Genomic DNA, 13,143 nt, shown 5'->3' on the forward strand with positions numbered 1-13,143 from the left:
CAGTCGGCCATCTCTGATCTGACTGTAAAGTGATCTCTCCCCTGACTTATGAAAATAATGAATCACAAGGGCTAATTATCACTCTCAATTCAGATCATTTTGAGGAGATTTAAGTAGCATAACTCCACTAATTTTTTACATTATAGTGTCCAAGAATATTAAATCAATTTGATTGAAGAGGAGTGGCATTGGCGCGCAAACACACAGACACACACATACCCAGACAGACAGATACACACACAGAATCAAACACAAACCGTTCAATACATGTATGACTTTCTTGTTTGAATGAGAAGAAATCATTCAGCGCTTATACACCGGCAGTCACATAAAAAGAATGAGGCCTTGTGTTAAGCACACTGATGAACTCATGTCTACCCACAATGTAACAAATCAGATGCAATAGTTTACATCCAACATACACACCAATGTGAACTAACTACCGGTAGCACAGATGCTTACAGCCGCTATTAAAGTTAAGAACAATGATGATTCTAGAATCCATATTCACTTACCTTGTTCAGTGGTGGACCCCGACTGATCAAGCAGAGCCTGGAATATCAATACCATGTGATTTAGCTGCAAAGCATTTTGGTCTAGCGCCTGCATAGTCTGCTGATCAAGGTGAGTCCCATAGCCATCATACAGTGGTATACAAATTCTATCCAATGATTCCTTAATGTTTGCTACTTTGTTCCATGCCCAGTCAAGAATTGATCTTAAAGTGAACCCTGTAGAGAAGCCTGTAAAAAGAGAAACATTTGAAAGGTTGGGCAAATCATGAAATTGTGATAAAATACTTTTCAGTTATCAAGTTAGAGCAATAAAGTATTTAGGCCAAGTCAAAGACTCCGCCCTATAAATGCAATGTTTAGCTGCATGGAGACTTTGAGTTAGGCTAGTGTATACAATCACTTTGACACTTTTCTGTGACAATCTGACCAGATAAAAATGCATCTACACAAATTTTTAAAAATTCAAAATGGTTGCCAATGGAAGTAAAAATCTTTGTTACCATGGAAACAAACAGAGACAATACGTCCTGAACTGAATCAAAACAAAAATGCCTACATTTTGTCAAGGGGACTTGAGAACCCTGGTACTCATAACTTTCAGCAGTTGTCATCTTTCACCAAAAAAAAAATGTTGTCTTTCTGACAAAACAAATGAATGGGCCACCATTATCCAATTGAACATCTCCATATAAAGTCACAAAACATGTCTTGAGTAAACAGAACACCACTAGCTGGACTATAATGACAATGTACATGGGTTGGAAACCAGAAAATAAACTTGAAATATGGTAGATAATATTTGGTAAACGTTGTCCTAAGTAATTATTGAAAACAACTTGACGTTTCAAGCAATGGCACTTTATTGCACGCACCCACACACACACACACACACACACACACACACACACACACACACACACATACTTGTATTGCAATATGTTCCGAGGACTACATTGGATTAACTTTTAATATAGTTGAATTAACTTTTAATATAGTTGCGATATGAACTCGATTAAAACGCGTTCCTATATAGGGTTGCGTTTTAATTGGAGTTTAATTAAACTCAATTACAATGCAATACAATGGAGAATTGCATTTTAATTAAGTTTAATTAAACAAGAGTTGAATATCCCGTGACTGAACATAGAAATGTTTGCGAAGCTTAGGTTTAGTATCGGGGTAAGGTATGGTACAATTATATTAATATTAATATAACGTGAACCATACCTTCCCCCGATACTAAACCTAAGCTACGCAAAACGTATTAATAATCGAATTAACTATTAATATAAATTATGTTTTCCGAGGACTATGAAAAAGGTCCTCGGAAGGTGTGTATGTCCTCGGAAGTAGGTATATATCTGTATTTTTGTCCTCGCAACATATAGCAATCCAAACACACACACACACACACACACACACACACACACACACACACACACACACACACAATATATTCATCTCTTACCTCCTTCACTGTATTGAGTAATACACATTGTAATAAAATCTGCCATGTTGTTCTCCAATGCCACTGTAAGCAGGGACTCACGTTGCATTTGCTGTAATAAATCAAAGAAACAATCAAATTATTACCTTTAATGAGCATCATTACTTATGGTAACATACTAACACATTAATTTCATTTATCATTGATTCAATCACGAATAGAATTAATTTTATGTTATGCTTTGTATAAAGATTTGAGCCAATTTAAAAAATGATGCTTATAGTTCATTTTTTGGTGTCATGATTTTTTACTCTCCCCCTTCTTTGCAATTTTAAGATCTGTGAAACTTATTGAGTGTATATCATGAAATATGTTTATTTCATAAACAATTCTACAATTGAACTGAGGCACTTTAAGACTTTTAGCCAAGTTTGATACACATGTACATGTAGAGATTAACAAATCTTGACTCCCTGTATCCCAGATTCACTTACCACTGACATGGTGGCTGCTGGCTGATCAATTGTCCTTGGAAGGAGTCCCATTACCCAACATAAATTGAAGTATTCCTGCGGCTCTCGAAGCACCACGGCACCGTGTCGGTTGATGTCTGCCAATACCTGATAAAAGTAATACACAGTATGATTAGTATACATATTACAATACTGTGAAATACTTTATTTTCGCTTGGAATTAGTTTTTGCTATTTTCGCTGAAGGAATAATTAAGTGAAAATAAAATCCAGCGAAAATACCTTTTTTCCTATATTTCCCATTCAACTCGTCAAAAATCAGTGAAAATAAATTTCATACAAAACACCCAAAACGTCTTTTCAGCGAAAATTAATTCCAGCTAAAATAAAGTATTTTACAGTACCCAACTTTTTTGGCCATTATTAATAGGAAAAAAAAAAAAAGAGTTAAAATAACATGATACAGTCTGAACTCATTGGAATGAGATTAAAGTGTTCCTACCTAGAAGCAATACACAGAAAGACTAAGTAATCAACAGAACATTCTTACCTGTCGTTGTGCACCGAGATACTGAGATGTTACTACGCCGGTCTCCATAAGACAAGTTGCTGTAAAACTAAAAGATGATGGGTACAAGTGTTGTTCATGCGCTGGAGTCGCACAGGAATAAAACTTTGATACCTGGTATGGATTAATAAAAACATCCTGCAAGAGAATGGATAAAGAATATTTAGTTGATGACATTGATAAACCAGGGTAACCACCTCCAATAGACTTTACAAGTTCTCGGACTGCTAAGCATACTCTATATTTCTGGATAATTTCATTACTAGTTGTTCATGAGTAAATTTGCTGCAGTTTTTCATACGTTCGCACTACAGAAATGCATTGCACCATAATCTATTTACGGATATCAACTTTCCTGCCTTGTGTGCTTGTTTGAAGATAAAATAGATACATAAGTGTAAACTCTCAAATTTATAATAAAGCATAAAACTGAACATTTGTGTCTTGTAAACAGAGGCAGCCAATCATGGCTACTGCCAAAATGCAACATTTTGCTGAAACAGCAGTGCAAGACCAAAAATCAATTGTTGTATATCTCCAGAATACGAGGAAACAAGGCATTCAATTTCTAGTGACTGTCAATTTAAAGGAAAGCACTCAATGATCATTATAATTAATTAAATGTTGGGCGAGTATTCAGCATTTTATTAATATATTGTTACTTCAAATGGCACCTTATCCACGTTTTGTTCAGCCAAAGTGACACTTCCTAGAAATAAAATCTACAAATTAAAATCTAAATCTACACATAAAACAATTGATTCAAGTCACAAAACAAAACAAAAAAATGGCTACCATTCAATCAAAGGTCATCAAAATGCAAAACAAACTGGTACACATATTTCATTATGTCTCGTTTTTGTAACTTTATTTTTTAACAAAAGAAAAAAAAAAACGTCTTAAAGGCACTAATAAAAAAACTTCTTACCAGAAGAACATCTGGAGCAGCAGTTTCCATGACACTCTCAAGTGAGCAGAAGGAGAAATATGGACACACATCGTGTGATTCTTGTGATCCGCTGTAAGAATAATTGATGGGAATCAACAGATTAAATTATTTATCAGCGCCTTAAAGAGATTTTATTTTTCATTTACTGTAAAATACTTTATTTTAGCTGGAATTGATTTTAGCTGGAATTGATTTTCGCAGAAAAGACTTTTTGGGTGTTTTGTATGGAATTTATTTTCACTGAATCATTCCTTCAGCAAAAATAGCGAAAATAAAGAATTAGCCAGTACATTACAACCTGCGTATATAAGAGTATAAGGCAGTCATATACTTACTCACTTGGGGGTCAGAATGAAAAATGTTTAAAATTTTTGAAAGTTTGTTTATGAATTGTAAAATTTTCAAATGGTTTGATTTTGGAGATTTTGTTGTAATCTGCCATTGGTGGCGCTGTTGCAAGATACTGAAGTACAAGCTCTGAGATTATACAGACAAAAAAACCTTTCCAAAACATGAATCAAAGATCCCATTTAACATCAAATCATTTCTACAGGATAAAAACAAATTTGCTTTTAGCTTTCGAAGTCTAAAAACCTAGCCACCCCAAGATTTTCTCTTCAAAGATCTTTTTAGAGGGTCTGGTCTAACAAGTGCAATAACATATGATATTACCCAATATTCACACTGAATGGACACAATATAAATAACGTCACTTACTTGACAGAGACCGGCATCTGAGCATGGTAATATCTATTCAAATCAAACACTGCTAAAAAACAACAGGTCTGAGAACCTGGACCACCAGAGGGCGCTTCCCAGGCAAACAATACCAGACTGAGATCATTGTGGGAGACGGTTCCTGTGGCAGAGAAAAATTGGATGTCGTCATAGAATATGTAGCAGTGCACTGCACAGACGTTAATTCCAAAGAATGAGTGAGCCTGTTGTAAATATTCATGGTCTGATTATTAAAGAGCGGTGCTCGTCCCGCTGCGCATGTGCGACATTTGTGTTGATAAACACTAATTTTCCCACAATCCAATGCGCTCTTCTAATGGAAATCACAAGTATGAGGTTTGACCTGGGTACAACTTCCACTAATTACCGTTGGTGACTGCTTTTCCATACTTTCCAATCACCTAAAAAAAACCTAATTGAAGCTTGGTAACGTCTAAGTTTGTATTCGTTGATCTGCGCAACAGTAAAGTCGCCATCTTTGTTTATATAAGACCCATATATTTCGCGCATGCGTGGTGCGACGACTACCATCCTTTAACACTTAGAGTGCAGAATTTGTTTCATATTTTCGTTTCATTATTTAAATCAAAACCTGGAGCCAGTAGGAAATTATGTCCATTTGGTTCTAGGGTAAATTACAAAATTTGGGTGTTCGAAGGGTTAAAACAATTTTTTTTTTTTCAAATGTAAATTAGGTTTACAGATTATGATTTGCAATTAGAAACTTGTAACCTTTTCACCACCAGTTCCTTCTTTTCATCACAAATTCACAAAATAGTCCTGTTTATAGTATGCACTTTCCTTCAGAGGATTTTGAAAAAAAAATAGCAAACCTTTTTGAGTAAAAACTGAAAATTGACTCAAATTTTGTCTGTTGGCTCAAAATTAGGGTTCATTTCCAGAAATATTGATGAATATAAGGGAAACATGCAGAATAATTTGGGTGAGAAAGTCTGGTGGTGAAAAGGTTAATATGGTGTAAGATCATCGCTTACCGACTTCATCTGCAATGGAATCCTCATGTTTCACAGCATCAGGTGAAAATTCATTTTCCAGCGTACAACAGGTAAACAATCTGCTTCCAACTGAATTTGCATCGCCCATGCGATAGGGGTCAGCAGTTACCTCATGTCGAAATGACGGATTACACGACGCTAGAACCTAATCATTAAAGAAAACCTCAAATACTTTACTGCTCAATTTACTCTTAAAAGAAATGATAAATTGAAATTTCTCTGCGAGTAAAACTACGTAGCTACAGCTAAGTAACAAATCCACCTGTTTCATGACAAGGACATCTTTTGCATTAGTTGAACAAGTAACTGCAATTCATAGTTCCCATTATCTCTCAAATACATAAAACTTTAAGATAAACTATCAGTGCATATCAGAGCATTCACTAAAACAAAATGATCATCAGTCGGCCATTTAAAATGCGATCTGACCAACAAAATGATGTGCATCAAGGTCCCATAACATTCTATGTTACATACCAGATCCAGAATTACAGAAATGCTTGATTTTGATGAATTTTTAACATTATAATGGCCGCCATAATTGTTTTTTTTAATCTTCTTCACCGTTTATGTGTACAATGACTCATAATAAATACCATAACAACAAATGGATATAATTTGAATATAGCAATTATTATTATCATCATATGCGTTTTCCATGTTTGGGTCAAATAACAGATCGACGAATGAGGGCATGATTTCAGCACAAGTCGATTGGGCCCGACTAATGTGAAAGCAAATGCTTTAATCCCTCTCCAAACATGGAGAACTAAAAATCGGCACTTGCTGAGATCCCGTAACGAGAAAGTAGCAATTATGTATAAAATCGATCAGCATTCAAAATGGGCGACTGATGAACAGTATTAGGAACAGTTGCAGGGATGGTGACAGAGAATTAAATACTATTTGAGGGGGAAAAAAAAGCTGCTTGGCTCTCAAAGCTGCTGTCACTATCAAAAAGATCTTGGCGGCTATTTGCAAATAATATCTATTGTGAACTGGGCAAATCCATTCATACACATGTACATTTTATGAATTAACACTAATACAGATATAAGGGTTGATATTGAATGCCTGTTAAATTCTTTGTTTAATATTTATCATCAAAATTTACATAATTTGAATTACCTTATAGAGATGTCCATGACCATCATGCATTTCCCTTTCTCCAAAGACTAATTGGAACATATAAAGTGACACCGGAGACTCTTGACTAAAACAAACAGAATGATGATAGTAAAATATCTAAACTAAGTTTGCAGATATTTAACCCTTTTACTGTACACAAAAACTTTTATCTTATTGGGAAATAATATTTATTATAATATTACTTTAAAATGACTAATTTTCCCTGGGTTTAAATTTCACTGATTTACCATTTCAGGCATATTCAGTGGGTTTTAAATTCACGGTTTCGTCATTTAGATAATGTGTTCTATGCTAAATTTTACATATTCACTGTGTTTTAATTTAGCGCATTTTTCCAGTCAGCGAAATAAGCTAAATTAAAACCCAGTGAATAATTACCCCCTTTACAGTATGCAAGTCATCCAATGTTTCACATTCAACAAAGTAACGTGACGAGGCAAATATTTACGAGCTGTAGTTTTGTGAAAACCATGCAAATGAGGTCATGGAGACCGTAATATCATTACATGATTTGGAAAAAGTCGCTAACACGCATTTGAACTTCCGAAGATTTTACAGGAATGTGTGTTTTGTCAGCAAATTAGAGGTTTTTATTTCAGCGCGATCCACTATAGGTAATTTTTATTGGAGATAATTTGTTTTTATTTAGATCATAGCAAAATATTATAACGCAAGTCATCCGATGTTTTACAAGGTGACACAAAAATGTACAATTATGGCCCGTAAATTTTTGATGAATAAGCCAACACATCATTTACGCGACACCAAGAAACAGTTCATGCAGATTGTATTTACCTTTAAGTCATAAACTGAGCTCATGAACATTTTTGCATAAATTTACATATAGTGCAGAGCTCCCTGGCTTCAATTTAGATAGGTTTCAAGGTTTAATACACAGAGTTCAGTTTAGACAGATTTCAAGTTAAGACAGGGTACAGTTTAGAATTGTCTCTAGTTTAAACAATAGGTTTCTATTTTTAATACACAGCGTTCAGTTTACACAGGTTTTCAGTTTACATAGGGATTAGTATAGATAGATTCTAGTGCATTAGAAATGTAGCTTACCATGGATCAGAAGGTCTTGGTCCTTTACACACCCACAGATAACAAAAGTATCTTGGATCATCATGGGGTTCTTGATAAGCAAAGTGAGTTAACGGTGATGTAAATCTTTCAAGTGGACTGGAATATCTTTAAAAATACAAATAATTATCATTAACAAATGCATCATTCTTCCGCACTAAATGTTTCATATATCGATTCACAAATGATTACAGCATTTTTCATCAAATACAAAACATTTTGCACATTTGTACATAGTTTTTTAAAGAATTTGTTTTTTGCTTTTAGATGAAAAACAGACAATTTCCTACTGGCTACAGGTATTCGGCAAAACCTTTAAAAACAAAATTATGCAGATTTGGTGAAATTTATTTAGTGAAATTTGACTTTGGTGCTCAAAGGGTTAATTATCCACAGAAACCAACTTAGGAGAGTTAAAATTATTTGGAACTTCTTGTCAGGAAATATATCATGATGCATCGTGGGCATAAATCCCAGTGACAGTGCATTGTGGGTGTTTTAAGAAGCCATATTTGTTTTTAATTCACTTACTCCAACACTGGTCCAACCATTCTCCACAGTTGAAAACACCCAAAGCTGTAACCCACAGTTAGTGTGCCAGTTTGTTTGATAAAACGTAACGCTGTCACGGCCACTTCTGAGGCATAAAAGGATCGAATCACAGTACCACCTGGCTCGCAAAAGTTAAACGAACTTCTCTTATGGGTGCTTTCTGCATACAAGAACAATCACAGAATAAATTATATGTCATAGAATAATTTTATGCATGACCCGTATAGGTCACACTTCCTGGTTATTTTCTTAGGGGTAATGTCTGTACGGTAACACCAAAAATATCCAATAATAAATTAAATATGACATACTACGATAAATTGTTTTTTGAACTTCAAAAACAACATCTTGCATTTATGAATCTATCCAATAACAAGTCATTGTCAATGACACGTCCCCGTTCCGTTCATATTTGAGTGACATATACATTCAAAGCAGATCATGACCGAAATGCACCTGCATATGTACAACACATTGTGCTAAATCTGAACAAAATCCATCCATGCATGACTGAGATCCGGTTCTGGAATTGTGAAAATACGTGATTTTGATGCATTTTCGGCCTTAAAATGGCCATCATTCCGCTATTGTTAAGCAGATCATGAAACAAATGCACATATCTATTTGTGACATGATGTACCATGTGTGTGTGAAGTTTGAACTTGATCAATCCAGACATGTCTTGGATACGAATCCAGAACTGAATTCTTTAACAAAATGGCCGCCAGTCGGCCATTTCGAACTTGATCCGAAAAAAAAAAAGACGTGCATCAAGGTCCTATTATGTTTAATGTATGTACCAAATTTGAACAAAATCCATCGATGCATAACTGAGATACGGGTCCGGAATGGTGGAAATGTGCGATTTCAATGCATTTTCGGCCTTAAAGCGGCCCCCATTTGGCTATCGTTAATGAGATCATGAAATAAATGCACATACATATTTGTGACATGATGTACCTTGTGTGTGTGAAGTTTGAACTTGATCAATCCAGACATGTCTCGGATACGGATCCAGAACTGAATTCTTTAAAACAAAATGGCCGCCAGTCGGCTATTTCGAACTTGATCCGAAAAAAAAAATGACGTGCATCAAGGTCCTATTATGTTTAATGTATGTACCAAATTTGAATGAAATCCGTCCATGCATAACTGAGATCCGGGTCCGGAATGGTGAAAATGTGCGATTTCAATGCATTTTCGGCCTTAAAGCGGCCGCCATTTGGCTATCGTTAATGAGATCATGAAACAAATGCACATACATATTTGTGACATGATGTACCTTGTGTGTGTGAAGTTTGAACTCGATCAATCCAAGCATGTCTCAGATACGGATCCAGAACTGAATTCTTTAAAACAAAATGGCCGCCAGTCGGCCATTTCGAACCCGATCCAAAAAAAAAAATGACGTGCATCAAGGTCCTATTATGTTTAATGTATGTACCAAATTTGAACAAAATCCGTCCATGCATAACTGAGATCCGGGTCCGGAATGGTGAAAATGTGCGATTTTGATGCATTTTCGGCCTTAAAATGGCCGCTATTCGGCTATCGTTAATCGGATCATGAAAAAAATGCATGTGCATATGTCCCATATAATGTGTGATGTATGAGTGAAGTTTGAACTTAATCGGTCCATGCATGTTCGAGATACAGGTGATCACGGACGCACGGACGCACGGACGGACGGACGCACACAGGGCAAAACATAAGTCCCCGTTTTCGGACTGCGTCCGAACGGGGACTAAAAAGTACCAGGATGTGTGACTTTTAGGTGACATGCATACTACACGACAAACCTGTACATAATGTAATTACAACAAATTGTATGATTCATCGATCATTCTTGTATGCAAATCAGAGAAAACAGGACTTGCCATCAAGTAAAAAAGCTAAGTGTTCTCCTCGTCTGGTAGCGCTGATTCTCTTTTCGGCCACATCTTGCGTTCTGGTCGTGATAGTCACAAAACTTGACGGATTGCCCTCATCTGAGAGTTCGGCTACATCGTCCAACCTCATGTCAATCAAATAAATATATCCTCTATCTGTGCCGACAGCAACAATACCGAAGAATAAATTCAACTGTGCACATAACATATAGTTTGGCGCCCTCACCCCACCAACATTGGTAACTGGTTCAATGGTGGATATCTGAAAGAACACAAAAAACAAGCTAAATTTTTGAGAGGAAATACTTAATGTAGAAGGCCAGTGATGGAATTATTTATTGAAAGGTCACTCTAAAAATAATCTTCAATCATTGATATTTAAAAATCAACCTCAAAAAGGAGGTTCGATCTTAAAAAGAATGATCAAGCTCAAAGAGGATGATTGACCTTAAAGAGGAGGACATTTCACTAAACAAGCAGCATGTGTGTTTAAGATTTAAAGACTGCATACAAAGTATCCAGGTTATTATCATACACACGAGTGATTGCAAGCCGACCATGTCAAATTACTTTTACTAAAACAATTCTGTACTATCCGGAATGCCATAATGCATATCACTTCAATCAGTGTAAAACTGTCACATTGAATTATTAGGGCATCATGATATAGCCAATGCACATTTGTCAATTAAATTGGTATGTGAACACGCTTAATCTATCATCAGCTAATACACAAGTCATCACACAGAACAAGTAATTCAACAATTCATTCCACACACGATGTATATGTTGTGTGAAATCCACATTTAACACGACTGCGACAATGTGAAGTTGAGATGCACACAAAATACAAATTACAACCATCAGACACGCTTCAAATCAAATAAATGTGGTTCTAAAAGAAGCAAATTTCATCTAGCCCAAAAAATTCACCTAAGTTAGAGAATTTAAGTTATTGTCACAAAATGAATAAGTCTGAGGAAGACCACCCAAGGTACCTTCCTGGAAAGTATTTTTTCTGCCAAAACAGTTATTTTTAATAATTTTGAACCAAATAGACATAATTTTCTATTGGTTGAAAGTCTTGATCAAAATTTTGGAACAAATATGATAAAAATTTGTAAATTGAGAATGGTGATGGAAGTGGACTTTGGCCTAAAAAGGTTAAAGAAGTTGAACATGTAAAGTTGATGCAATGATGGCCACCAATCAGTAAGGCCAGGAAAAAAAAATTCTCTGTTTCTTGTTTCATGGATATTTAAAAATGAGGCGGCTAGGTAATTTTTTTTTTTTTTTCTTTTTTGATAAACTGAGCTAAAATGAGAGAAATTTGAGACAAGTGCGAGTACAAGCGCATTTTTGAATGCTTTAAAAGGAAAAAAAAATGTCTGAGAAGCATAGTTCAAAATGATACGCGCGGAAACGAGAAACAGAGATATTTTTTTTCTCAGCCTAATATAAATCACCGCCACTGTAATATGAATTAGCACCATTTCATTAACAGTGAAGCTCAAATTATTAATTACAATTGGGTTCTCTAACTTGACCAACACATAAACAATTTTTATTTTAATACTGAATGACATCCAATAGGAATTCCAGTTACTCACCCCGTAAGGAACAGAGACAGCTGTAATGACTTTAGACACATTGGGATCAAAAACACACAGCATACCGTCAGATGATCCATACTTCAATCCAACCAGAAATTTTGTGGAATGGTTATAATGATACTCTTTGACGCAGGAGATGGTGATGCTGGTGTTGCCTGTGACGCGACCAAAACACCAAGCAGCTTGTCTGTCTCCTGTAGTAGTGTTTATGACTTCTAGCGACTGACCACGCACCAACCAAGCCCATTTGCCACCTGCGGAATAAACGTTTACTGTATTAGTTACTGTAGAATACCTTATTTTTGCTTGGAATTAATTTTCGCTATTTTCGCTGAAGGAATGATTCAGTAACTTTCCAATTTTTATTTTGGCCAAATAACTAAACACTGTTACCATACTAGTCCGACATAACACCTAGGGTCATTTTTCCAGAGGGTGGGCGCATGCATAGTGACACAATTTCCCCACATGTACATGTATATTGAGTCATTCCGGTAGGGTGCGAGGATGCTTGGATGGTCGAACTAAGTAGAACATGACCGAAAAAATAGAAATCCCCCCCCCCAGTGGAGGCTGAGCATGGTGGGTGCCATGGACAATAAAACGAACAAGCACAATCTAACTTTAATGCAATATAATATATTTATTTATTTGTTTATTTATTTATTTTTTTGACTCATTATTTGTATAACAGGAGCTGCATAATGAATCGGAAAAATGACAAATATAAGTTGTATGTGACACAGTTGTTTATCTTTAAATGTGGGTGCAATGCATACAGTTATCTCAGGTTGACGTCAGATCTTACCTTTGCACGTTCCTCCAAAGATAGCTTCATTGCTGCTTTCTACATCTCGCTCAAGAGCTTTCACGCTAGCGGCATTGTACAATAGTAAGTTAGATGTAAAGTTAGGTGTTTGCACTCGCTTCATCTTTAAGATTTATAGATTTTCTGCAAAAAAAAGAGGAAGCTATCAGGATTACCAGTACATCTTGACTCATTCTTCTTAAGAAAAAAAAACAAAAAAACATTTACATTGGAAGATGGAAAGTGAAGGCGTTGAGCAAAAAAAACCATCGAAAAGTTGCATGAAGTGATTATTTGCATGAATTGATATTCATGAGTAATGACAAAATAGTCTTCTTCCAAAT

The 13,143-nt window shown here is 35.6% G+C and overlaps 1 protein-coding gene across 1 annotated transcript in view; it reads right to left on the bottom strand.

Moving 5' to 3' along the window:
* The window catches only part of LOC100372940 (protein ELYS-like), an 83,375-nt gene that overhangs the window by 68,544 nt on the left and 1,688 nt on the right, over nt 1-13,143 (bottom strand). The window contains exons 2-14 of the mRNA XM_085490462.1: nt 12,800-12,943; nt 11,989-12,245; nt 10,367-10,640; nt 8,469-8,649; nt 7,920-8,045; nt 6,834-6,918; nt 5,685-5,850; nt 4,669-4,810; nt 3,931-4,021; nt 2,985-3,140; nt 2,457-2,582; nt 1,984-2,074; nt 516-743 (exon numbers count right to left, since the gene is read on the bottom strand). Coding sequence (XP_085346588.1) covers nt 516-743; nt 1,984-2,074; nt 2,457-2,582; nt 2,985-3,140; nt 3,931-4,021; nt 4,669-4,810; nt 5,685-5,850; nt 6,834-6,918; nt 7,920-8,045; nt 8,469-8,649; nt 10,367-10,640; nt 11,989-12,245; nt 12,800-12,923 — 2,047 coding nt within the window. The 5' untranslated portion in view covers nt 12,924-12,943. The remainder of the gene's footprint in view (nt 1-515; nt 744-1,983; nt 2,075-2,456; nt 2,583-2,984; nt 3,141-3,930; nt 4,022-4,668; nt 4,811-5,684; nt 5,851-6,833; nt 6,919-7,919; nt 8,046-8,468; nt 8,650-10,366; nt 10,641-11,988; nt 12,246-12,799; nt 12,944-13,143) is intronic.

The sequence above is a fragment of the Saccoglossus kowalevskii genome, chromosome 15 (genome assembly GCF_978046115.1).
Source record: "Saccoglossus kowalevskii chromosome 15, keSacKowa6.1, whole genome shotgun sequence".
NCBI lineage: Eukaryota > Metazoa > Hemichordata > Enteropneusta > Harrimaniidae > Saccoglossus > Saccoglossus kowalevskii.